This window comes from Agelaius phoeniceus, chromosome 8 (genome assembly GCF_051311805.1).
Source record: "Agelaius phoeniceus isolate bAgePho1 chromosome 8, bAgePho1.hap1, whole genome shotgun sequence".
In the NCBI taxonomy this organism is placed as follows: domain Eukaryota; kingdom Metazoa; phylum Chordata; class Aves; order Passeriformes; family Icteridae; genus Agelaius; species Agelaius phoeniceus.
Window position 1 is genome coordinate 37411822 of NC_135272.1, and position 26250 is coordinate 37438071.

General features: G+C 54.6%; 1 protein-coding gene and 1 non-coding gene across 2 annotated transcripts; both read left to right on the forward strand.

The window, feature by feature from the left end:
• Positions 1-2396: 2396 nt before the first annotated feature.
• On the forward strand, positions 2397-10929 carry LOC129124083 (cystathionine gamma-lyase-like). Its single transcript, XM_054638807.2, has 12 exons — positions 2397-2561; positions 3144-3225; positions 3728-3823; positions 4731-4846; positions 5380-5511; positions 6724-6781; positions 7019-7096; positions 7691-7843; positions 7985-8106; positions 8850-8902; positions 9940-10078; positions 10373-10929. Exons 1-12 carry the CDS (start codon positions 2397-2399, stop codon positions 10379-10381), a joined length of 1203 nt encoding a protein of 400 aa, XP_054494782.2. The 3' UTR covers positions 10382-10929.
• Positions 10930-19494: 8565 nt separating this feature from the next.
• Positions 19495-19576, forward strand: TRNAL-AAG (transfer RNA leucine (anticodon AAG)). Its single transcript has one exon. It is a non-coding gene; the product is annotated as a tRNA-Leu (tRNA).
• Positions 19577-26250: the final 6674 nt, after the last annotated feature.

Genomic DNA, 26250 nt, shown 5'->3' on the forward strand with positions numbered 1-26250 from the left:
GAGTCTGGCTCCCAGTGAGCCAGAGTGGGACGCAGCCGGGGCTTTGTGCCAGGGCAGGACCTGTTTGGGTGCTGCCATGCCTGAGGGCTGCATTCCCAAACAAGCAGCCCGTGTCTCTGTGGGGCAGGATACAGGGTGGGATCCTGCTGGGAGGGCAGTGCAGGGAGGGTTTGCTCCTTCTCCCAGAGCAGCAGCCCCAGCTCAGCCCAGCACGGGGCAGCCCCAGCTGCATGGCTGGGACACACTGGGAGGCACTGGTGTCCCCTCTGGTGCCTTTGCTGTCACCAACTGCTCTGGAGGGGTTGAAGGCAGGTGCCAGCAGCCCCTGTCCCTGCAGTGACCGCTCAGCTGGAGCAGAGGGGCCCTGCAGCTCCTGCCACAGCAGGAGCAGGGCTGGAGCACAGCCCTGAGCCCATTCTGTCACACCTCACCCTCCTCACACCCGCCTGGCCCGGGCTCAGGGGGCTCTGCTGCTCACATTGCTCTGGGAGATATTTTCTTGAGTAAGATAAAGTGCTTGAACTCAGCTGATTTTGTCTGAGCAGCGAGATGCAAGTTGTACATTGACAATAATAATTAAAAGTGTATTTTTGTCCCTTTCCATGTCCCCACACAGATCTCTGGATGTCTCATTTCCCACCAGCAGAAAACACATTTAAATGTGTTGCAACATCACAGATTTCTGTGTACTGAACCAACCTGACCACACCAACCACAAAAAGGCAATTTTGTGTACTCTGCACATAACATTCAGTTTCTGCATCTCACGTTGCAGAAGCAAACACCGGAAATATTAATTTCTACCGTGCAAAGCTGTTGCTGTGTTTTTCATTCCCTGAGGTCCACACTCTTGACCACATGGCACACCCAGACCCTCACTCAGGTAACAAGGGGTTGCTATAACCTATAAAACATGACCTGGTACAGAGGTGATATTTTAGCAGTGTATTTATCCATAAATGTGTCTGCTAAAATCCTCACAGATTTATTGTCTCCATTCTTTTATATATCAAAAAATGAGAAATACTGCACTATTTTCCATCTCCACGTGTTTGGATGACCACTAAGGACCCATTTTGGTGCCACAGGTAATTCCTACTCCTCTCAGGATCCTTGAGGTTGGGAGAACCCTCCCAGACCATCGAGTCCAAGTCCTCTGGTGCCATTGCTGGGCACCAGAGCAGAGCCTTGGCACTGCTCGGCCCCTCCCTGCACACAGGGACACCCAGGGCTGAGGCCCCTCTCAGCTGGGGCTCCTCTCCAGGCTGAGCAGCCCCAGCTCCCTCAGCCTTTCCTGGGCACCAAGATGCTCCAGGCCCTTGCTTAGCTCCAGGAGCTCCTGTCCCTGCTATGCTGAGGAGCCAGAGCTGGACACAGCACCCAGAGGTGCCTCCAGGGCTGGGCACAGGGGCAGGATCCCCCCTGACCCGCTGGGAATGCTCTGCTGTGGCACCCCAGGATCCTCCTGGACACCGCTGGCCAGGCACAGCTCGTTGTCCCTCAGGACCCAAGTGGACACCGCTGGCCAGGCACAGCTCGTTGTCCCTCAGGATCCCACTGGGCACCGCTGGCCGGGCACAGCTCGTTGTCCCTCAGGATCCCACTGGGCACCGCTGGCCGGGCACAGCTCGTTGTCCCTCAGGATCCCCCTGGACACCGCTGGCCGGGCACAGCTCGTTGTCCCTCAGGATCCCCCTGGACACCGCTGGCCGGGCACAGCTCGTTGTCCCTCAGGATCCCACTGGGCACCGCTGGCCAGGCACAGCTCGTTGTCCCTCAGGATCCCACTGGGCACCGCTGGCCGGGCACAGCTCGTTGTCCCTCAGGATCCCCCTGGACACCGCTGGCCGGGCACAGCTCGTTGTCCCTCAGGATCCCTCTGGACACCGCTGGCCGGGCACAGCTCGTTGTCCCTCAGGATCCCTCTGGACACCACTGGCCGGGCACAGCTCGTTGTCCCTCAGGATCCAAGTGGACACGGCTGGCCAGGCACAGCTCGTTGTCCCTCAGCACCCCCAGATCCTTCCCCCAGAGCTGCTCCAGCAGGTCGCCCCAGCCCGTGCCGCGCTGGGGTTATTCCCAGTGCTGAGGTACTGCAGGCAGCGCTGCCGGGCAGTCAGCACGCTGCTCCCCTGTGGGTCATTCCCGTGCTGCCGGATTATTCCCGGTTCCTCCCGGGAAAGGCGCCCCTGGATCCCGGGAAGGCTCCCGGGAGCGGCCCCTCAGCGCGCAGCGCGCGGCGCCCCCCAGCGGGCGGGCGCTGCCTGTGCAGGGCGGGCCCCGCCCCGCCCCGCCGGCTTCGCAGCCAATGAGGAGGCGCGAAAGCCGCGCCCCGCCGAGCCCGCGGGGTCCATAAAACCAGCCGCGCTGACGGCCGCTCCCTCAGAGCTGCGACTATGATGAGCTGTTGCAAGCGCTGCGGCTACCTGCCGTCTTTCCCTCACTTCGCCACCGATGCCATCCACTACGGGCAGGAGCCCGAGCAGTGGAGCTCTTGGGCTGTCGTGCCGCCCATCACGCTCTCCACCACCTTCAAGCAGGAGGAACCCAATAAGAACAAGGTGAGTGCGGTTAGCACAGGGCCACCGAGCCTCGCTGCGGGGAACGGGAGGCGGCAGGTCCTGGGCAGGGCAGGGAGCTCCCGGCGCGGATCTTTCCCCACGTGGCAGCTCCTGGGCAAACGCGAGCATCTCGCTGGGCCGGGAGCGGGGCTCTCGCCCGGGGCGGCGGTGGAGTCTCCTCACGGGGCCATTGCAGAGCCGCCTGCCCGCGGTCCCGCGCCTGTGCTCCGGGATGGCCCTGCTGAGCGGCGGTGGGACCGGAGGAGCCGCTGCGGTCCCTTCCAGCCTAAGCCAGCCTGGCATTCTGAGGGTGGTTGGACTGTGCAGCCCAAGCCCTTTCTCCCACAGTGGCCACGGATGGATGTCTGGGGAGAAGCAGGAGAATGTGGCTTCTTGCCCCAGTGCACCCCAGGCCCTTTCTCTGGCAGCGATGCCCAGCTGGGTGTTGTGCCAGGACAGCCTCCTGCTGTTCTGGGTGGAGCTGGATGCCCTCAGCCAGGGCTCTTTAAGGAACCTAGAACTGCTTTTATCCCAGACTTTCCCAGCGCCCTCTCTGATGTTTGTTTCTTATTCCCACACTAGGGTTATGAGTACACCCGGTTTGGGAACCCTAATCGGGATTGCCTGGAAAAGGTTGTGGCCGCCCTCGATGGAGCCAAATACAGTGAGCACCTCATGGGTTGGACAGGGCTTGGAGCAGCCTGGGACAGGGGGTGGCACTGGGTGGGCTTTGGGCTCCCTCCATCCCAAACCATTCCATGATTCCATCACCACGGCTCTGGCTGTTGGCTGTGGGCAGGAGCAGCTCCAAGGTGGGGAAGAGCCCAAAACTTCTGGTTCAGCAAAGTCCAGCTCCATCCCTGGGATTGTCTCCTGCTTCCTCACTGTGGCTGATGCCTGGGCTGAGCTGGATCCATCCTTGTGCAGCAGCACTGGAGCAGTGGGAGCAGGCAGCCCCTGGCCCCAGTCCATTCCCAGTGTGTCCCAGTCTGTGCCAGTGTCCGTGCTGGTTCCGTGCTGTCCACATCCATCCCCTGCTTTCTCTGGCTCCACGTTCCCAGTGAGGCAGTGACAGAACAGGTTCTTTTCAGAGGCCAAGGGAGGAAGGCCAAGGCAAGTCTGACTTGTTGTGTCACATCAAACACTGATGATCCTTTCTCCTCCAGGCTTGGCTTATTCCTCTGGCATGGCAGCAATTCTGAACATCTGTCACCTGCTGAAGACAGGGGACTCAATTATCTGCATGGATGATGTCTATGGAGGTGAGTACAGCACCCTGTGGCTTCAGCCTTCTTTGTGCAAGGGACCAAACCTGTCTGTGGCTCTCAGGAACTCTGAATTTCCCCTGTAGGACCTCACTGTTCTTTGAAGCCTGTTTTTATCAATCCCCCCTTCCTCACAACTCCCCAGTGGCAGAGTGCAGCCAGCTCTGCCAGAGTCCTTCTCTGAGCAGGGTGAGCTCACTCCAGGTCCTGGGAACTTTCCCCTGCTCCTTGAAGCCTCAGCCTGGGCTGGTTTCTGCAGGGCTGAATTTCATTGCTCCTCCTCTGGTTTGGTTTGTTAGAAAGAAAGGGTTTCTCACCAAAGAACCACCCAAACATGGCTCAGATGTTCCCTTCAGCTCACAGAATCCACCTCCATGTTCCATCCCTTCCTGCTCAGATGGAAAACTGAGTCCCTGGGGATCAGCTTGGCAAAAGGTCCCAATCAATGAATTTTTAATCCAGGCCGTGTTTCCTGGTAGTGAGTGCTGCACATCCATTGATCACCTGTTGGATTCTTTTAATCTTCCCAGGGAAAGGCTTCAAAGACAGGAAGGAATCATTTTTATTGGAGGGATGGGAAACAGTAGCTGGAGTGTTCCCCTTGATTCTTCTCTGTTTAATTTCCTGATCATAAACCCCACATTGATTTCAGGTACTTCCCAAATCACTCTGATCCCATATTCAAATTATTACTGTTTCATGATCACTCAATCTGCAACAATCTTTAAACTTTGTAAATAAAGAAAGTATAAATGTGCCATTGATGGTGTGCAGCATAAAGCTGTGCCCTCCTGCCTGTCCCTGCATGATGCAGGAGGCTGGAGAGCAGGGAATGAAAGTTAAGGAAGTTGTTTCATTTTGTGATTTTTCTTTTTGTTTTGTTTTGTTTTTGGGGTTTTTTTAGGCACGATAGAATTATTCAACAAAATAAGAGACGATTATAATTTGAAAGTGGTTTATATTGACTGCAGAAACCTAAGTCTGCTGGAACGTACAATTAAAGAAAATCCCACGACCAGGGTAGGGGAGAGGGAAATGGATTTTGAAGGGACGTTCAATTGTTTTACCCTTGCTCCTGTTGGGTTGGGGGTGTGTTGAGCTGAGGGGGGCAGCTTGGGGCACAGCTGGATCCACCCTATCCCCCTGTGCTCCCTCATGGAAAGCATCCCCAGAAGGGCAGAGAGCCCTGGAGAGAGAGGAGGGAACAGCACAAAGGTGAGCAAGAGCAGAGGGAACGCGGAGCCGGGGGGGCTCCGTGGCACTGCTGGGGATCCCCTGCTCCAGGGGAAGGGAACTGTGCTGGGAGAGGCTCTGGCCTGCCTGGGTGAGGCCTTCTCCAGCTGGGATGCCCTGGGATGGCACAGGCCCAGCTGCAGGGGAAGCTCCCTGAGCTTGGAGGAAGCCGCCGGAGCCTCCCCTGGCTCTGGCAGGGCCACTGCCCGTCCCCAGTGCACAAACGCACGGGGAGCTGCCAGCACTGAGCACCCAGAGCCCCTGGGACTCAGCCCAGCACTGGGAACCCTCTGACCTGGGGTTTTGTTGGGTTTGTGCAGCTGGTTTGGATCGAGACCCCCACGAACCCCACGCTGAAGGTGATCGACATCAAAGCCTGCGCAGATACCGTGCACAGGCACCGGGGGGTGCTGCTGGCCGTGGACAACAGCTTCATGTCTCCATATTTCCAGGTGTGTGGGAAAAGGACAGGACTGTCACCTGTCCCAGTGGGGCTGGAGATCCCTTGTGGGAAGGAAAGCACCACCAAGGAACTGCCGTTTTGGTCTCTGCCTTGTAAAATCACCTGCTCTGGTTCAGCCCCAGCCCAGGTGCTGCAGTGAAGGGGGCAGGGGGTGTCTGTCCTCCAGGAATGATGGAATTCTGTTCTTCCTGATGGAAACCAGAACAGTTACAAAGTGTTCCCTCACTTTGGCCTTTTTACATCAATTCTTCTGCAGATGCGGTTCTGAGCCACAAATGTAAAAACCAGAAGGTAGTGGAAGAAAAACTAAAACCGAGTAAACTTTGTTCAGTCTTTTTTGGAGACATCCACTTTACCTTTTTCTTCACTATTTTGCTGAATATATGACTCAGAAGTTTATAACTTTCTTCATAACAACTGCCAGAACTTTGCTGTACTGATAACTGGAAGACATGAAGTGAAGAGATTTAAGTTTTATAAATGCTTCAGAATATGAAGCATTTATAAAACTTAATGAACCTCCAAGCATTGTTGCTCTCACTATGGGCTGGAATCTGCCTGCTTTGTTAAGTTTTAACAGTGATGCCCCTCACTCTTTAGAATGTGTTGATACCATGTGCAAAGTACCTTAATTAGTGATTGATTAAAAATCTGGCACTGCTCAGCACCTCTTGCCCATCCACCTCCTGGTTTGTCTCACCTCGGGAGGCTCCTGGGCACAGAGCTGGGAGCTGAGGGGAGAGAGAGCTGCCAAAGGAGCCTCCTTTGCTGATGTTCTCAGCTCCTCCAGGGCAGGATCTCAACAGCTGGAAAGCACAGCAATTCTTTTGCTCTGCAGCTGGAGTCCTTCATTTCCCATGGAAATGCCCTTTCTGGGGTCCATGCCATGGTGTGTCCCTGCCTCAGCTGAGCTGCAGAACTATTTTTTCCCAGCTGTGCACTGTGTGTTGGATGTGCTCAATCTCTTCTCTCCCTGGAGCCTGTGGGAGTTGGAGCAGTGCTTTTAAATCCCATTTTCTTGTGCTTCCCTTGAATTCAGAGTGCCTGCCTGTACTGCTGCCTTTAGCACATGTTCTATTGTCATCCTCAGGTTTTTGTGTTTGTTTCTCCCCTTGTTTATCCTGTGTGAGCTCAGAGCCCTTTGGAATGGCTGGGAATGAACCCAAACTTGAATTATGATGTCATTTTCCTTTCCTTTCAGCGTCCCTTGTCCCTGGGGGCTGATATTAGTATGACTTCTGCAACCAAATACGTGAATGGTGAGTGTGAGAGTTCAGGACATCCTTAGGGCAGGGATGGAGGGAGATTGGGAAGGAATTCCTGTCTGGGAGGGTGGGGAGGCCCCTGGATCCCTGGCAGTGCCCAAGGCCAGGTTGGACACTGGGGTTGGAGCAGCCTGGGGTGGTGGGAGGTGTCCCAGGGGTTTTATTTACACTTGGGGCTTGTGGCAGGACCCTGGAGTGGCTGATCCCATTCTTGTCCCCTGTCATTTGCAGGGCACAGTGATGTCCTCATGGGCCTGGTCTCTGTCAACAGGGATGATCTCTATGAGAGGCTGAAATTCCTCCAGAAGTGTAAGTTCAGACAGGGGATTCCTGACAGGAATCCTGTTCACATCCAGAGCTCCTGCTGGGGAGGGTGGGCATGCACACAAGTGGGAAATCTGCCTGGAATGTAAATTAACAGAGCTGGGAAAGCTCAATAAAATAGTCCCATAAAATGAGAGCCATTGATCTCCACTTCCTGAGCACTTCAGGAGAGCACTGGGGCCCATCCTGAAACCCCTGAGGTGCCACCTGCAGCTGGGGGGGTTTGAAACTCCCTCACCCTTCAGGGTGTGCCCAATGCAGAATTTTCTTACCTCGGATCATTCCAGCAATTTTCCGGCCTCTTCATTGCCAGGAATAAATTCCTGTCCAGGGCTGTGCCCTCTGCACTGAGGGTGCACTGTGCCCAATAAATGTAATCCTTGAGGCCTGAGCCTGTTAATTGGGCTCATTAATTAATTGGCTGCCCAGTGTGGGAGATGAGGACCAGAGATTGCCGTGAGTGTCTCCCACTTGTGCCAAGGTGGGGAATGCTGGAGGTGAGGCTGTGTTTGGCTTTGCTGAATGCAGAACACCAGTGTTGCTGTGGGATTCTGTGGAATTCTGCTCCCATTCCCACAGACCTGGGAGCTGTCCCCTCCCCCTTTGACTGCTTCCTCTGCAACCGGGGGCTCAAGACTCTGCACATCCGGATGAAGCTGCACTTCCACAACGGCCTGGCTGTGGCGCAGTTCCTGCAACGCCATCCCAGGGTGAAGAAGGTCCTTTACCCAGGTGGGTGGGCAGGGACTGGGGAGCATCCCAGGGCAGGGATTTGGGAGCTGTGGTGCCCCGTGGCTGGGGCTGGGTGAGGCTGAGCTGCCCCAGCTCTGCACTGGAATTCTCTGGGAATTCTCCCAACTCTCTCCATTCCAGGGCTGTGTTCCCACCCTGAGTATGAGGTGGTGAAGAAGCAGTGCACAGGCTGTTCTGGGATAGTCAGCTTCTACATCAAAGGGGAAAAAGAAAATGCCTTTGCCTTTTGCAGGAACCTGAAGGTAAAGACAATTAAGTCACCCTCAGAGGGAGCTGAATCTGCCCTGCTGAGGGGAGGGTGGGGTGGCTTTTCTTGCCAATCCTTTGGGTGTGTCCCATAAATCCCACTATAAATCAGGGATAATTTGTCCATAGGGTTAATGAGAGGGAACAAAGGGACCCCTCATCCCCCTGGGAGTGTTTGTGTGTTTGCTCCCAGGGTGAGGCGTGTCCAGCTCAGCCCAGGAGCTGCTGCTGGCAAAGGGCTTCCTGCAGGGCTGGGAGCTGGGGCTGGTGCAGCTCTGCTGGAATATTGCAAAGAGCCCTCAGGGGGAAAGGCACTGAGGGAGGCCCTGGCTCTGGGAATGCTTGGCTGGGTCCAACCAAGGACACTCCCTGGGATCCAGGGGCAGGATGAGTCTGTTTTCAATCTTAGCTCTTCCCTGCAAGATGTGCACTTTGTTCCCTAATTACAGCTAATACAACTTATCATATGGAAGTTATAGAAAAACTTGAGGGGAAGAAAAGTCCCTAAACTTTCCATTTTCCTCAATGTCCCTGAAGAGGTCCCAGCCCTGAGGCTGCTGGAGCTCCAGGAGGGTTTGGGCAGCTGTGCCAGGGATGCTCAGGGTGGGATTGTTGGGGAGTCTGTGCAGGGCCAGGGGCTGGATCAGTGATCCCTGTGGGCACCTCCAACTCAGGAAATTCCCTGATTCTGTGAGGTCTCTGTCCATGAATCCATAACCTCCTTCCCTTTCTCCCACAGGTGTTCACTCTGGGCTTTAGCGTGGGTGGCTTCGAGAGCCTGGTGGAGCATCCGTAAGTTCATCCTCCCATCCTCAGAGCCTCCCAAAGCTGCAGAGCACCACTAAATTCCCACAATTTCCCAGCCCTCCAAGCTGTTTTGCTGTTTTGTCTTTAGCTGAACTCAGGGACTGTTGTGCAGCACAAAGCCAGGGGAGATTGCAGAGGGAGGGAATCCTGTGGGAGGGCAGAGATAGAGGAACTTCGCCTGGAGGGCTGAGGCACAGTTGGTGTCCATGAAGGCAATCCCAGGAGCTGCAGAGTGTTGGGATGAGGAGCAGCTTGGATGGAGGAATGCCCTGCTCCCTGCTCACACAAGGGGCACGGTCACTGTGTGCACCCAGCTGCCTCTGGTCCCTGGCAGGGCCTCCTGGGGCCTTTTAAACTGCTCAAAACAGCATCTTCATGGAATTGCATTATTTCACTCAAAGCCAGCTTGCTTTTTGAAAAGGCCCATGGAAATTAATGACTGTATTTAAATGTTAAATCATTTCACTTACTGATTTCACAGCAAATGTTGAACCCCTCCAGCAGCTGAAAGGAACTGGTGCCAGTGACAGCACATGGGGAAATCCCTTCTTGCCTGTGTCCTCTGAGGCTGGAGAGAATAAACACTCCAGAGTTCTTTGGGGCAGTTTGAGAAGGGATCTGAGAAACCAAAAATGAAACCAGGAGATTTTGTGCTGGAGGTTGCACATTCCCCATGTGCAGAGCCTACAGAGCTTCTGTAGAATAAAAGAACAGCTCTGGAAGGAAGAGGAGTAGGATTTTCTCCTTTGTCCAGATTTTTAGGTATCCACTTCTTGTCACTCATTTGTGTCCTGCAAATACGAGCTGGAGATGCAATTCCCTGTGTTGTCAGCATTCCCACCATTTCCAGGAACTGCTGCCAGGAGCTCTTTGCATCTGTGGGGTCACACGGGTGGCACAGAGGAGGTGTCGGATCCTGCTGCCACTTCAGGGGTGCTGGCAGGGAACCAGCTGGGCTGGTTTTACCAATACAAATCCCAAATTCTTGGGATAAAATGGTTTTTGTCTTTTTGCCCTTTCAGGGCCACCATGACCCACGCCTCAGTGCCTGAGAAGGAAAGGGAAGCTCTGGGAATCACTGACACCTTGATCCGCCTCTCGGTGGGGCTGGAGGATGAGGAGGATTTGCTGGCAGACCTGGACCAGGCCCTGGAGGCTGCGGTGAGTGGGGAGTTCCCCTCCAAAAATCATCCCCACGCAGCCTTTGCCAGGGGCTGAGCCCTCAGCTCCTCCCAGATGGACCCTGGGCTGGGGAGGGAAAGATTCCCTGTTTGCAGCCCTGCTCAGGCACAGTTCCCCATGGAGTCAGGAGCAGCTGGGGTGTCCCAGGCACAGTTCCCCATGGATTCAGGAGAATCAAAGGCTGAAATGCGACTCTAATTTATGAAAAGGAGATAAAAATGTGTGGTTGATAGAGGGGCAGAGCACACTGACCCCTCCCTTTCCTTCCTGCAGTTTGCATAAACCTTGAGGGTCAAAAAGGACCTTGGAACTGGACATGGCTGTGGACGAGGACACGGAAAACCAAACCACTCTTGCTTTGCCTTTGGGAATTCCAGCCTGGGTTCCTGGGACTCTCCCTGCTGCTGTTGGGCTGCTCTCCCTGGCTGTGCTGGGCACAGCCTGGGCTCTCCCTGGAGCCAGGAGCTGTGTGGGAGCAGCCGTGGGCACCCCAGGAATGTGATCCCAGTTCTCCCAGCAGAGCTCAGTGCTCCCCCTGCTCCTGCAGGGTTTGGGGCACAGGGGCTGCTTCTTCTTACTGCTCTCATTCTCTTCTCACCCACCAGCTCAGCTCAACAACTTGATGGAGCTCAGATCTATTTTGATTAGGTTGGAGATTTGCTTAAAAGCTTTTCCTTCTCTTGATGCTTTTCCTTATCTTGATGCAACATTGGAGATGAAGTGAAATCCAACACCTGGCAAATCATAACTCTCTAAAGCGGAATCTTTATCATTTGAAAAAATCATGTGCTGTGGGAACGATTGGAATTCTTTTAATTAAAACCTGCTTTTCCTTTCCTTGCTTATATTCCCCTGTGCACGTGCTCCTTGTGTTCAAAATCAGGGGATGGAGTGACCCTGGAGCTGTTGGGATTTTCCTGTGGGAAGGCAGGAGGGGAATGGAGCTGAGGGGAGGCTGGAGCTGAGGCAGGACAATTCTGTACTGGCCACACCCAGAATAACCTTCATTGCACAGAGGGATTAAATCCTGACTAAACCCAAGTGAAGGTGTTCCCACCCAGCCCTCCTCATCCCACAGCATCCCAGACTGGCTTGGCTTGGAAGGGACCTCAGAGCCCACCCAGTGCCAGCCCTGCCATGGCAGGGACACCTCCCGCTGTCCCAGGTGCTCCAGCCCCAGTGTCCAGCCTGGCCTTGGGCACTGCCAGGGCTCCAGGGGCAGCCCCAGCTGCTCTGGGAATTCTATTCCAGGGCCTGCCTGCCCTGCCAGGAGCAATTCCTGCCCAGGGTCCCATCCAAGCCTGCCCAGTGTCCGTGTGCAGCCACTGCCCCTTTTCCCTTGTCCCTGCAGAGGGTGGGCCCCTGGTTACACCAGGTCAGCTCCTGGAGCCCCTCCATGGGAAGTCCCTCAGATCCAGGTGATTTTCCAGGCAGCCCAGCCCCTGCTGTGCCCTGGAGCTGCTGCCTGGTCTGTGGGGAGCAGCGGGGTCTGCTTTGTGTCCCAGGAACATCTGCCATGGAATGAGAAGCTGCTGTGCTTCCTCAGCCTCCTGCTGCCCTGGATTCCCTCGTCCCATTCACGTGGGGCAAGGGCAGATGCCTCTGCCAGCAGGGAAATCCTCAATGAGTTGCTCCATGATTTTCTTGACCCGTGGGATATCAGCCTGAGGCTGCCTCTGAGCTTGGACCTGCCAGGACCTGGTCTCCTTGAAGGGAGCTTGTGGGAGAGTGCAGTGAGCTCCTGATCCACTGATTGGGCAGAGTTTATGCCACCTTCCCAGACCTGCCAGAGCTCAGGAACTGCTTGGACAATGCTCAGGCACAGGGTGGCAGCATTGGGGTGTGTGTGCAGGGCCAGGCCTTGGACTGGATGATCCCTGTGGGATCCAGCTCAGGATATTCCATGATTCCGTCCCTCTGAGTAGGCGAGAATCCTCTGGGCTGTTTCAGTATCTGCTGCTTCATGACAGCTCTGGAACCACCCTGTGCCCCTGCTCTGGGCTGATCGCAGGTCTGGGTTGTATTTCCCTTATTCCATCTTTCTGAAACCCAGAGGATGTGTTTTTCCTTGGATTTGGTGTTGCAGATTGGATTCAGATTCACTGCACTTCCAGGGCAATTCGGTTTCCATGCTGAGGCCCCAGTCCCTCGTGTTGGCTGAGGATTCCCTTGTCCTTGGGAAACAAAGGACCAGCACTAAGCCTTGAATCCAGCCCAGCTAAGCCCGAGGCAGGGCCTGGCTCCCAGCCCCAGCATTCTGAGTGCTGGGGTCAGCCTGCTCCCTCCCAGCCTCACATTCCCTGGATTTGAGCATTCTCTGGCATTTCTCACTGTGTTTGATGAAGGGTTTGTGTCCTCCAGCCAAGACTGAGCCACATTAGTCAGAAGAGTTCTTAGAAACTCCGTCTTTCATTTACAGGAAAGTTCTGTCACTGCACTCTGTGTGACCAGGAGAGGAACTGGGCATCCAGGAGTGCTGAGCTCACAATTCCCAATCCAGGGCCACTCTGGGGGCTTGGGCACTGCTCCTCTCTGTGCCACTGGCCATGGACACAGCAACTGGGGTGCAGCTGCTGCTGCTGCAGGGCCGAGCAGGGCTGGGAGTCACAGCTCCCATCCCACGTATTCATGGATTGAGTGGACTCCAAGGCACAAACTCCAGATGCCCTTCAGTCCCAGCACAGCTTCTCAACATCCCCATGAATCACTGGAATGAGCCTGAGCCCCACGAGTGCTCGCTAATCATTTTATCTGCTGCTGTGTGCAGTAGCTGACTGACAAATGCAATTTTTATTCCTCCCTTTTATCATCCCCCTTTTATCAGCTAATCAGTAGGAAAATATTGATTCTCTCCTGTCTTTCTAAAGGATGTTGGGAAATGGAGTTGGAGCCGTGGCTCCCACCCTGGCAGCCTGACAGAATCATGGAATATCCAGGGCTGGAGGGACGCCCAGGGATCATCCAGTGAGGCTGCTGGCCCTGCACAAGCACCCAGCAATCCCCCCCTGTGTCCCACAGTGTTCCACCAGCTGCCTCCTGGAATGCTGGGGCAGGGCAGCAATCGAAATTCCCCCCACGTTTTCAGCCATCATTTCAAACTCTTTAAACACCACTGAAAATCCATTTTTCTTCTCTTGCAAACCCCATTTTTCACACACATCGCACCCTGATGGATCTTTATCCAGAGCAGCTGCAGGCTTTGGGAAGGAAAGTTTACCCCTTAGGGTGGGTTTTTCCAGTATTTCCCTGTCTGCCTGCATTTCCAAGCTGCCAGTTGGGTTCTCACCAGGGCACCATTATTGGCATTGTTACTGCTGACTTTTAATGCCTCGTGTGTTTGACAAGAGCCATGGGAGATGTGTGAGGAACGGAGCAGAATTCCATTTCAGCTGGGAGTATTTCCCAAGGGAGTGTGTCACAAAGGCTCTCAGAATGAAGGAATTCTATTTAGATGATGTTAATCATTTATAATCATTTATCTCTTCTCCTCTTCCAGGCTTCCATGAGGACAGATGAACGTAAAAGGAATTCTCTCGCTTGGGCTCACAGGGAAGAGCAGAAACAGAGCCCTTCCAGCCATGGGCCGTGTGCTCTGTTCCCAGGCTCCATGTCAAGCCCACGTGCTGCTTTTGGGGAGGGATGTCATCCAAGCAGCCAGCTCCCAGCTCATTTCTGCAGCATCTTGGATCAGGAAATGGGAAGTTTGGGTTCAGATTTTCTGGACGCCGCCGTTGGCGATTGCACAGCAAACACTTGTCTGCAGAGGGAAGTGCCCAGGAGGCCCCGTGGAGCTGCTCCTGCTTCTTTCCAGATACTTGGCTCGTTGACCTTGGGTTTCTGTGGTTGCTTTTGGGATGTGCTGTGCTCGCCTTGGGTTCAGGGTTTGTTTCCCTCGGGGGCTGGGCTCTGTGCTGCCTGTGGTGGGGGAGAGCTGCCCTTGTCCTTCCCCTCCTTCCCTGAGGTGACAGGAGTAACAAGGGACCTTAAATCCCCCCCAGTGCCACCCCTGCCATGGGCAGGGACACCTCCCTCTGTCCCAGGGTGCTCCAAGCCCTGTCCAGCCTGGCCTTGGGCATTCCCAGGGATCCAGGGGCAGCCACAGCTCCCCCGGCCTCTGCTCCCTGCCTTTCTCTCAGAAATGTCTGAACCTGGAGAACTGTACTGCTCTCCTGCTTTTCCAGGTTTTCATCCATGCTGTTGCCTTTTCCAAAGGTTTGTTTTGGGCTCCTTTTGGTTCCTAACACCAAATCTCACCTGAGGCACAGGCAGCAATTCCCAGGAGCTTCAGCTGGAGCTGAGCCTTTGGCAGCAGCCACGGCTCTGCATTCCCAGAACTGCTGCCTGCATCCAGCATGGATTCCCTGGAAGCTCTTCCCAGGAGCTCCAGGCACTCTCTGGCAGGAGTGCAGCACCACCAGATCCCTCCTTGCACCTCCAGCCCCTGATGGAGCAAAGCAGAAGGTGAAGGACCATGGGGCACTTGTGGGGCTCAGTTCCACCTCAGCATTGCTCAGGAGAAAAAAGGGATCTGGAAAAGGAGTTTTGCTGCCCCAGGCTCTGTGCTGAGCTGGCGGGGAGCTCCAGGACACCTGGCAGGAGGAGCCATGGTGTGTTTGGGGGTGGGAGGATCATGAGCAGGGCAGGATTGAGCCCAGGCCAGGCACTGCCATCCTGCAGGAACAGCCTCTCCTTGTCCCAGCTTGCCTGGAGCCTAAAATGTCCAGAGCCATTCTGGCTGGCAAACTCTGATCACTTCTGATCCTAAACCCTGATTTAAGTTCCTTTCTTCTGTTGTGTCTGAAACCCACCCTGCATCTGTCTGTGACTTGCTCCTTTTCCCTTGGAAACAAATTCCTTTCCAGCTTGGCCATGGGCCCCAGGATAATTAATGGAAGCTCCCCTGAGACTCCAAGAAACAAATGCCTGCATTTCCAGCAAAGGTTCCACTCAATTGACTCCACATTCAATCGATTCCTCAAAGAAAAATCCAAACAGAAGCACTGGGCTCCGAGGGGACGTGGGGAGGGCCAGAGCTGATCCCACCATCCCCTGATTCTCTGTGGGTGGATGGAGCTGTTGGATTCCTTGGTGAGGAGTGAGCTCTGTTTCCTGGCAATGAAGGCCCTGGGGATTCTGTTCAGCGGCAGATCCCGAGGCACCAGCTCTGCCCTCTGGGGGATTCAGGCTCCCTGATCGTGTTCCATCACCTCGTTCCTCTCTGACACCAGATTTCCCTTCAGAGAAGACATGGGCTCCATCTCCTGCAACTCCCTGAGCTCCCTCCCCTGGCTGCTGCAGAGCCTCTCTGCCTTTGAGGCTCCAAGCAGAGCCCTTAATTTGACGAGTGCCGAGGGAGCTGATGAAGCTGGAGCCGGATTTACCCTTCCAGGGCCGCTGCCAGAGCCGAGCCCTGGGCGTGGGAGTCCTTTCCCAGCTGTACCTTGGAGCTGCTGAAAGCTCAGCACGGGCAGCCAGAAAGGGCTTTCCTGTCTCCTGTGATCCAGAGTTTCCTTCCAAGGTGAGACTCCCTGGGTGCAGCCTGTGCCTGTTCCTGTTTTCCTGATGGGTTTTTCCTCCAGCAAAAACGGCTCCTGAAGAGACTCCAGGTCCAGGGCCACCTTCCTGCTGCCAGGGTGGCCCTGGGGGTGACACTGGTGACCCCTGGCCCAGGCAGAGACACCTCCCCTTGCTGCCATTGCACTCATCCTGGCTCTGCAGGAGCAGGTGGCTCTGGCTGCTGAGGGATGACGGATGATGATGGACAGCGATGGACAATGATGGATGATGGACAATGATGATGGACAATGATGGATGATGGACAGTGGATGATGGATAATGATGATGGACAATGATGGATGATGGACAGTGGATGATGGACAATGATGGATGATGATGATGGACAATGATGGATAATGATGGACAATGATGGATAATGATGGACAATGATGGATAATGATGGGCAATGATGATGGACAATGATGATGGATGGGCTGTGCTGCCTAATGATGGCTCAGGACAGCAACAGCAGGAGCAGCTCCACCACTGCATCACAAATGAGGAGAAGTACAGAAGTCTTCCCAAATGTGAGGGACTTTGTGCAGAGAGGATCCCCAGGATCCCTGGCCTCTGGACCCTGCTGAGATGGATGGGCTGTCCCAGGGGAGGTGGTGCCCCCGCACATCCCTGCACTGCAGAGGATGACAGCTCCACCCCTGAGAGATGTCAGGCAGCTGATGCCTTGGATTCATTGGGTTTTGCAGGACAATGCAGGCCAGCTGAGGGATGGTGGCCCTGTCACAGCCCTCCTTGGTCTCCTGTTCTCAGGCAGTTGGTCCCTGCACGTTTGGGAAGGAACGTGCAGCCCTGTCAGCCTGGGCTCTCGGGATGTGTGAGCTGCCCTCCCGCTGCCAGAGGCTCCCTGGGATCCTTCCAGCTGCATTTATTTATTCCCTGGATTTCCCCTGAGTGGTGCTCATCATACCCCAACAGCACAGACAAGGAGAAGGAGCTGTTAAATATGAATATTAATGTGTAGAGTGTCTTTATTGGATGCCCATTTTGGGAAGCTCTGCTCCACTGAGGGGTGAGCAGCTCTTCCCCTGTGCCAGGAGAGTGAATTCTGCACGGGCAGATGGTGATGGGACATGAGGGAATGGTTTTGAACTAAAGAGGAGAGATTGAGATGGGACTTTGGGAAGGAATTCTGGCTCTGCGGGTGGGCAGGCCCTGGCACAGGTGCCCAGAGCAGCTGGTGCTGCCCCTGGATCCCTGGCAGTGCCCAAGGCCAGGCTGGAGCACCTGGGGCAGTGGGAGGTGTCCCTGCCATGGCAGGATGGCTCTGGGTGGGGTTTCAGGTCCCTCCCAGCCCATTCCATGACTCCTCTGAGTGCCCTGGCGCTCCTCTGAACTCCCGAGGAGCTCCCCTGCTTCCAGACCAGCAGGAAAATCCCTTTCCCTCCAAGGCCACGGGCCCCAGCTGTCCCAGTGCCTGCAGCATCCCTCCCCAGGGCATGTGAATATCCATGGGCTGGGATTCCCACCTTATCCATGGGCTGGGACAAATCCCTACCCCATGTGTCAGTGGAGTGGGGCCCAGGCTCCCACAAACCCCATTTATGCCATCCCTCCCTGTCATTTTCAGGCTTGGAGATGCACTTCCCAGTCCTCCCACTCCCTCTGTTCTGACTCCCAGTTGATGTTTTCCCTCTGAGGTTGTGCTCTCACCAACGCAAACCCTCACAAGTCAGTTTGCAAATATCCCTGCCAGCCCTTAATGACCTGCTAAAAATACCAGGAATGATTCATCTCCTCATCTATGGAAATGGGAATTATTTGCTCTTGGCAGCTCCTGGCCCTGGGCTGGGCTGCTGGAGAACACAAGAATGAGCAGATCAGGGAATGTTGAAGGGGTTTTTCTTCTGGTTCAGGGGAATAAAAACATTTCCTACAAACTCAGGCGGGTTTTCTATGGCCATGGGTGTTGCCTAAGGAGGTCTCAGGCCTTCTCAAAGCTGCTGTCCCAAATTTGGACAGGGATGTCCAATTTTAATAATGTATTTTTTAGGCAGAAGTATTTAAACAGCAATAATTTTAACCAGGGATATTCCAAACAGTGTTTTTGAGAGCCCTACAAAGGCTCAATATCTTCTAATCTTTTAATAGGGGCTGCTTAAATGCCCTAATAAGAAAATAAGGGCTGTTGAAATCACTTCCTTTTAATTGAAATAATCCCATTGGATTTATTAAAGTGGTTTGGGGTTTAATTCCAAACCTCCCCAGCGCTGCAGGATGTTTGTTGGGAAGGTTTCCCAACGCCTGCCACACAATGAGGTGCAAAATGCCTCAAATCCAGCACTTGCCCAGCTCTCCTGGGGCAGATCAGGGTCCCCAGATCCACGGGTTCCCAAATGGAGCTGTGAAACTTCAGTGGGGCTGGAATTTATTTGGGAATGATTTGGCAGCTGCTGGCTGGAAATAAATCGACTGAAAGAAAGAAATCTGCAGCAGTTTGTGAGTGTCCCCTTAATGAAAACCCGATTATTATCCTCAAATAACCATTTGCTCCTGGAGTTTCATCATCTCTGCAGGGATCTGTCACTATAGGACACGAAATAACACAAAGTGCACACACTGCTGTTCTCAGGGTAAAAAGGGAAGTTGATTTCCTGACTCCAACATTTATAGATTTCCAAAAGTGACAGTGGATTGGAGGGTGACAGTGCCACCTCTCCAATGACACTGGACAAACCCACAGCCCATCAGCTTTCTTCTATGAAAGAATGCAAAACAATAAATTATTTACAGAAAGTGTGGGAGAAAGTTTGTTACAAGAATATAAACATCAGAAGGCTTAGAAAAACTTCAAAAATCAGGGTGACAGGAATCCATCCCAGGATTTGGGTCTAGGGACTCCTAGGACTGGGGCAACGTGGATCAAAAAACCCATGGAGCAAGGAATTACAGACAACATCTCCTTTTTTTATCACTGGTTATTTTTGTGGTTTAAATCAGAACGTGTCTGGGAATGGGAGGATTTGGGAGAAGGTGCTGAGTTTCCAGAGGGAGCTGGGGCGTCACCTGCAGTTCCTACAGCCAGGAGCTGTTCCAGTGAATGAAAAAGGCTGGAAGAGGAGCCAAGTGCAAACATCCCTTTGAAGGCCTGTTTATTGAAATGTGCTTTTATCGCCGTGCTGAGGAAGGAGAGAGTGGCTGTGTTTAACCGGGGAACAAAAATATTTACGTGACTCCAGAACTTCCCTGGGTCTGGCTCCCGGCACTTGGCAGGAGGTTTCCTGCAGGGTTTGGCACCTTCCCTGATCCCAAAGTGGCACTGTGGGATCTGTGGGCCACGCAGTCACTGAGCAGCAGTGCTGGCACTGGCACCACTGTCACCTCAGCCCCTGGTCCCTCTGCACGGCTGGGACACGGCACGGCGGGGAGGGCACAAATCCAACAGGAAAATTGGATTCTGGTCCTGTTCCCGACGGATGGAGGGGCTGTCCTCAGCCTTTGAGAAAAGAGATGCAGGGGTGAGTGTGGGGGGAGCTGGGAGCGAGGGCTTAACCCGGGAAGGGAAGGGAAGGGAAGTTCCGGGAAGGGAAGGGAAGGGAAGGGAAGGTTTTGGGAAGGGAAGGGAAGGTTTTGGGAAGGGAAGGGAAGGTTTTGGGAAGGGAAGGTTTTGGGAAGGTTTTGGGAAGGGAAGGGAAGGTTTTGGGAAGGGAAGGTTTTGGGAAGGTTTTGGGAAGGGAAGGGAAGGGCAGCAATCCCACGCTGGAAGGAGAGGCAGCTTTGGGAGTGCAGAGGGAGAGGGCAGCTGGGAAGGGCCGGGATGGCAAGGGGCTGTGCCCAGGGGCGGATCCCGGCTCCAATCCTATTCCCTAGAAGGGCCTTGCCAGGGTAGCGTGGCCGAGCGGTCTAAGGCGCTGGATTAAGGCTCCAGTCCCTGCGGGGGCGTGGGTTCGAATCCCACCGCTGCCAGCTCTGTTTTGGCACCTCAAGGACTTGGGCGAGTTCCACAAGGGGCCCCGGGAATCTCAGAATGTTATCCAGGTGCTGCAGGGCAGGAATGCATTCATGATTGGATGGGACACTGGGCAGGAATTCCTCCCTGTCAGGGTGGGCAACAAGTGCCCAGAGCAGCTGGGGCTGCCTTGGATCCCTGGCAGTGCCCAAGGCCAGGCTGGACCCTGGGGCTGGAGCAGCCTGGGACAGTGGGAGGTGTCCCTGCCATGACAGGGGAGCACTGGGTGGCTTTGAGGTCCCTCCCGGCCACATTATGAAAAGCCACAAACAAAACCCTGATTATTGCCCCGGGCTCAGGTGGGGTTGTCCCAGGTGTGCCCCACTGGTGACTGTTCTGGGGGGCTGAGACACAGCATTAATTCCCCAAAAATGCGTTTGCAGAGGTGAGCAGGGCCAAGGTGGGAGCTGCTGCTGCTCCTGCCAGCGCTGATGGAGCTGTCTCTGCTAAGCCAGGGCTGCTCTGGGCACCAGCCAGGACGTGGTGGGAGGGGGCAGAGGTGAACTAAAGCAGCCTGGCCTCAAACCAGGAGGTCATGGCAAGGAAAGATTCATTTTGTGGTTTGGGAGGAGGAGGAGGATGAACACATCTAACACTGAGCCCTGGGGCTGGAACCGGGCAGTTTTCATTGCATCATCTCCACAGGCCCTGCACATGAAAGGAAATTATTTGTAAATTATGGAATGGTTTGGGTAGGATCTTTAAGGTTCTTTAAGGTCCTTCCCAACCCACACCGTTCTATGGCTTTATGGCATTCCGTGGGTCCCAGTTATTTGCTGCTGGATCCAAAACAAAAAGGGAATTTTGTTCTGAATAGCAGGGATCCCGTTTCACTGGCTGCTATTGCTGCAACCACAGCCTGGGGTGATTCTGCTCCAACCCCCGTCCCTGACCCCGGCCGCTGCTCCAAGGGAAGGGAAGGGGAGCAGAGGACACAACCAGGGCTGAAAGTCCTTGTGCAGCTCCTGCCGAGCCCCTCGTGCTGCGGGACAGCAGCCTGCAGGAATCCTGGATTTCCTGGGTTTAATCCAGGAAATCAATCTGAGCACAGAGCTCGGGTCCCCTGCGGACCACACAGCTGGCCAGCATGAAATAAACTGGATGAACGAATGGAATAAACGGAATTCCCGAGCTTTGGCATGTTAATGAGCGCTGTGTTAATGAGCCATGCCCCCTTTAATGAGCCATCCCCCATTAATGAGCCGCACCCAGAGAGTCCCTCCGGTGTCACTGTAGGACACCAAACAACACGAGAGCTCACACCGCTGCTCTCAAGGTGAAGAAAAGGGAAGTTTATTTCCTGACTCCAGCATTTATAGATTTCCAAAAGTGACAGTGGATTGGAGGGTGACAGTGCCACCTCTCCAATGACACTGGGCAAACCAACAGCCCATCAGATTTCTCTTCTTCCATAAAAGAATGCAAAACAATGAGTTATTCACAGAAAGGGTGTGAGAAAGTTTGCTACAAGAATGTAAACATCAGAAGGCTTGGAAAATCTTCAAAAATCAGAGTGACACTCAGGAGCAGGAGGAGCTGCGGGAGGGCCACCAGTGCTGGTGTCACACCAGGGGGCTCCTGCGGCCAGGAGGGAGTTCTGGCAATGCCCCAGGAGGGTGCACTCTATGTCCCATGCCCCAGGAGGATGCACTCTGTGTCCAATGCCCCAGGAGGATGCACTCTATGTCCAATGCCCAGGAGGGTGCACTCTGTGTCCAATGCCCCAGGAGGGTGCACTCTGTGTCCAATGCCCCAGGAGGGTGCACTCTGTGTCCAATGCCCCAGGAGGGTGCACTCTATGTCCCATGCCCCAGGAGGGTGCACTCTGTGTCCAATGCCCCTGGAGGATGCACTCTGTGTCCAATGCCCCAGGAGGATGCACTCTTTATCCCGTGCCCCAGGAGGATGCACTCTGTACCCCATGCCCCAGGAGGGTGCACTCTATGTCCAATGCCCCAGGAGGGTGCACTCTTTATCCCATGCCCCAGGAGGGTGCACTCTATGTCCAATGCCCCAGGAGGGTGCACTCTGTGTCCAATGCCCCAGGAGGGTGCACTCTATGTCCCATGCCCCAGGAGGGTGCACTCTGTGTCCAATGCCCCAGGAGGGTGCACTCTATGTCCAATGCCCCAGGAGGGTGCACTCTATGTCCCATGCCCCAGGAGGGTGCACTCTTTATCCCATGCCCCAGGAGGGTGCACTCTGTGTCCAATGCCCCAGGAGGATGCACTCTTTATCCCATGCCCCAGGAGGATGCACTCTGTGTCCAGTGCCCCAGGAGGGTGCACTCTTTACCCTATGCCCCAGGAGGATGCACTCTGTGTCCCAATGCCCCAGGAGGGTGCACTCTATGTCCCAATGCCCCAGGAGGGTGCACTCTTTATCCTGTGCCCCAGGAGGATGCACTCTATGTCCAATGCCCCAGGAGGGTGCACTCTATGTCCAATGCCCCAGGAGGGTGCACTCTGTGTCCAATGCCCCAGGAGGGTGCACTCTTTATCCCATGCCCCAGGAGGGTGCACTCTATGTCCAATGCCCCAGGAGGATGCACTCTTTATCCCATGCCCCAGGAGGATGCACTCTTTACCCCATGCCCCAGGAGGGTGCACTCTTTACCCCATGCCCCAGGAGGGTGCACTCTATGTCCCAATGCCCCAGGAGGGTGCACTCTATGTCCCATGCCCCAGGAGGATGCACTCTATGTCCCATGCCCCAGGAGGGTGCACTCTATGTCCCATGCCCCAGGAGGATGCACTCTATGTCCCATGCCCCAGGAGGGTGCACTCTATGTCCCATGCCCCAGGAGGATGCACTCTGTATCCCATGCCCCAGGAGGGTGCACTCTTTACCCCATGCCCCAGGAGGATGCACTCTTTATCCTGTGCCCCAGGAGGGTGCACTCTTTACCCCATGCCCCAGGAGGGTGCACTCTTTATCCCGTGCCCCAGGAGGATGCACTCTTTATCCCATGCCCCAGGAGGGTGCACTCTTTACCCCATGCCCCAGGAGGGTGCACTCTTTATCCCATGCCCCAGGAGGGTGCACTCTGTGTCCAATGCCCCAGGAGGATGCACTCTGTGTCCCGTGCCCCAGGAGGATGCACTCTTTATCCCATGCCCCAGGAGGGTGCACTCTTTATCCCATGCCCCAGGAGGGTGCACTCTGTGTCCAATGCCCCAGGAGGGTGCACTCTTTATCCCATGCCCCAGGAGGGTGCACTCTTTACCCCATGCCCCAGGAGGGTGCACTCTTTATCCCGTGCCCCAGGAGGGTGCACTCTTTATCCCGATGGTTCCTCCTGGCCAAAGCCCCCCAGGTCTCATTCCCAGCCCTTCTCCTGCCCAGGTCAGGTGCAGAGGAGCCGCTTGGTCCAGCACCTCCTGCTCCAGGCCATTCCTTTTCCCATCCCATCCTCGTTCCCAAATGGAAGAAAATGCTGCTCCTTCTTTCCAGAGTGGCTGAAAAGCAAGAAACTCATTTTCAGCACAACTCGCAGCAAAGATATTAAATATCGACACTAATGAGATCAGCCTGGCTCAGGGCAATATTAATATTAATTGGATTAGGTCGGGTTTAAGAGGAAACCATGTTTAACTTAATGCCTGTAATAAATGAGGAGGAAGGGAGGGGAGGGAAGTTTTCCTCCTTTATTAAAAAAAGCCAGAGCAGGACATAAATATCATTTGAGAGATGCCATTGCAGGGGAGGGACTGCAGGGACCTGCATGGGGACTTCTGAGGTCCCTTCCACCCAAACCATCCCCTGATTCTGTGTCACATGTGGCCAGAAGGAAAGTACCACCCTGTCCCAGCCATGCCCACGGTGCCACAGCCCTGGCACTGAGATCCTGACAGGAATTGTGCTTGTTTGGTTACCTGTGGATTTTATTAACTCTTAGACTTTCAGTAAAGGGAAAACTTTTAAATTTTGGTGGGATTTTTAGGCCAGGTCGAGTCTGTAGTCTGAACAGAGAGATTTAACCCCCCCAAATAAATGTGTAGGGCCATAACTAATGAGGCCATAATTATGTCCTGTTTAATGCCATTATTATCTCATAATAGTGCAAACAGGATGTTCCTGCTCCCCTGGGCAGATTTGCGACAGGAGAAAGATTTAACTCTGCTTTTCTGCATCTTTTCTCTGTCAAAAACCTCCAGGGTAATTCATGCAAATGTCATTGGAGCACCCTGGGCTGTGGAAGGTGCCCCTTTCCCACTGGATGCCCCAAACCTGCCCCACGTGGATCCCCAAACCTGCCCCACGTGGATCCCCAAACCTGCCCCACGTGGATTCCCAAACCTGCCCCACTGGGTGCCCCAAACCTGTCCCATGTGGGTCACCAAAACTGCCCCATGTGGATGTCCCAAACCTGCCCCATGTGGGTGCCCCAATCCTGCCCCAGGTGGTCCCTGCTCTGCTGAGGGTCCCCAAAGGCCACATGAGGCTTTAGGGTCTGGGTGTTGCTCTGCAGCCTGAGCCCCTCTGTGTGTGGGGCTGGGGGGATCTGCTCTCCTGCCACGACCACTGGACACTCCCAGGGTGTCCCACACGGTGCCCCGGGGCTGGGACAGGGAGGTCCCATAGCCAGGAATTCTGAGCTGGGAGGCCCAGATGGGATGGGATTGTGGATGGGATGGGATGGGATGGGATTGTGGATGGGATGGGATTGTGGATGGGATAGGATTGTGGATGGGATGGGATTGTGGATGGGATGGGATTGTGGATGGGATGGGATGGGATTGTGGATGGGATAGGATTGTGGATGGGATGGGATTGTGGATGGGATGGGATGGGATAGGATTGTGAATGGGATGGGATTGTGGATGGGATGGGATTGTGGATGGGATAGGATTGTGGATGGGATGGGATAGGATTGTGGATGGGATGGGATTGTGGATGGGATGGGATGGGATTGTGGATGGGATGGGATAGGATTGTGGATGGGATAGGATTGTGGATGGGATGGGATTGTGGATGGGATGGGATGGGATTGTGGATGGGATAGGATTGTGGATGGGATGGGATTGTGGATGGGATGGGATGGGATTGTGGATGGGATGGGATTGTGGATGGGATGGGATTGTGGATGGGATGGGATGGGATTGTGGATGGGATGGGATTGTGGATGGGATGGGATTGTGGATGGGATGGGATTGTGGATGCTGTGCTCTGCTTTTGCCAGGCCTTGTTTGGAAGCAGAGGAGATGCTGGAATGAGGTCCCTGATAACCCAAATCCACGGGAATCCAGCTCCATGGCTGATCCCACTGAGCAGCCTGCTGACCTTCCCCTGTGGCTGGCCTGGAGATTCCTCTGCTCTCCACAGCTCTTATGTTTGAAGGATCCTAAAGACCAGGAGAAGGATAAAAGAGATGGAACGAGGGGAGAGACATTCCTGCCGTGCCCCAAATAATTCCCGTGCTCCTCAGAGCTCCTCAGGGCTCCTCCTCTCCTGCTGAGGGCCACTGCATGTTCCTGCAGGCATTTCTGTGTGCCAGGGAGCAATAATGGATATTTATGGGCTGCCCACTTGTGCTCACGTCTCCCAGCTGGGATGACGCCGCTCACTGGGGACAGCGTGTGCCCCAAATCCAGGGGAACTGCTCAGGAATTCCGGGCTCTGGGGCTGACCAGGCCAAGCCATGAATTAAATCCCACCTTGGCTTAGGCCTGGCTCAGGGGGAGGGATTAAAGGGCGAGGTTTGGAGGTGTCATCCTGTACTGATGGATGTTGTGGCTCGGGCTGTTTTATCCCAGCATCATGGAATGTCCTGGTGGAAGAGACTCCCAGGGATCACCGATCCAACTCCTGCCCTGCACAGACACCCCAGACTCCCCTTTGTGCCTGGGAGTGTTTCATGCTGTGTTTTTCCCTGGTTTTCATCCCCCACTGCACCTCCCCTCCACAGGAAAGAATTTGCTCTACCCTGAATTCCTGCTGTTCCACTGCTCCAAGGAGCTGTTATTCATCAAATTCCCTGCTTAAAGAGCTGTTTCACATCTCTAATTTATATCATTTCCATTCCCCTGAAAAACACTCCTTAAATCCCATCCCATTCCACCCTTGCCGTGGCAGGGACACCTCCCACTGTCCCAGTGTCCAGCCTGGCCTTGGGCACTGCCAGGGATCCAGGGGCAGCCCCAGCTGCTCTGGGCACCCTGTGCCAGGGCCTGCCCACCCTGCCAGGAACAATTCCCAATTCCCAATGTCCCATCCATCCCTGCCCCCTGGCACTGGCAGCCATTCCCTGGGTCCTGTCCCTCCATCCCCTGTCCCCAGCCCCTCTGCAGCTCTCCTGGAGCCCCTCCAGGCCCTGCCAGGGGCTCTGAGCTCTGCCTGGATCCTTCTCCTCTCCAGGTGAGCACCCCCAGGTGTCCCAGCCTGGCTCCAGAGCCTCCTCTGGACTGATTTAAGGTGTTTTTTTTAAATTAAAAGATAAAGCACTTGCAGTAAAGCACTTTCCACTTCAGGGTGTTTATTTGATCAATATTGAGCAAATATTGGCACCCTCTCAGCTGAATTTGTTTAACAAAGGGAAGGAGCCTCGTGGGCATGGCTCAGGAGCCTCATTAAGGAGGAACCTCATTAAGGGTGATTCTCATTGAAGGTGATCTGCATCACAGGTGAATCT

What these genes read in the sequence shown, in the direction of transcription:
- LOC129124083 (XM_054638807.2), top strand. Translation starts at nt 2,397, where the DNA reads ATGATGAGCTGTTGCAAGCGCTGCGGCTACCTGCCGTCTTTCCCTCAC. An exon ending in TCATGTCTCCATATTTCCAG is followed by an intron (nt 5,512 to 6,723) that starts GTGTGTGGGAAA and finishes CTTTCCTTTCAG; the next exon opens with CGTCCCTTGTCCCTGGGGGC. An exon ending in GAAGAAGGTCCTTTACCCAG is followed by an intron (nt 7,844 to 7,984) that starts GTGGGTGGGCAG and finishes TCTCCATTCCAG; the next exon opens with GGCTGTGTTCCCACCCTGAG.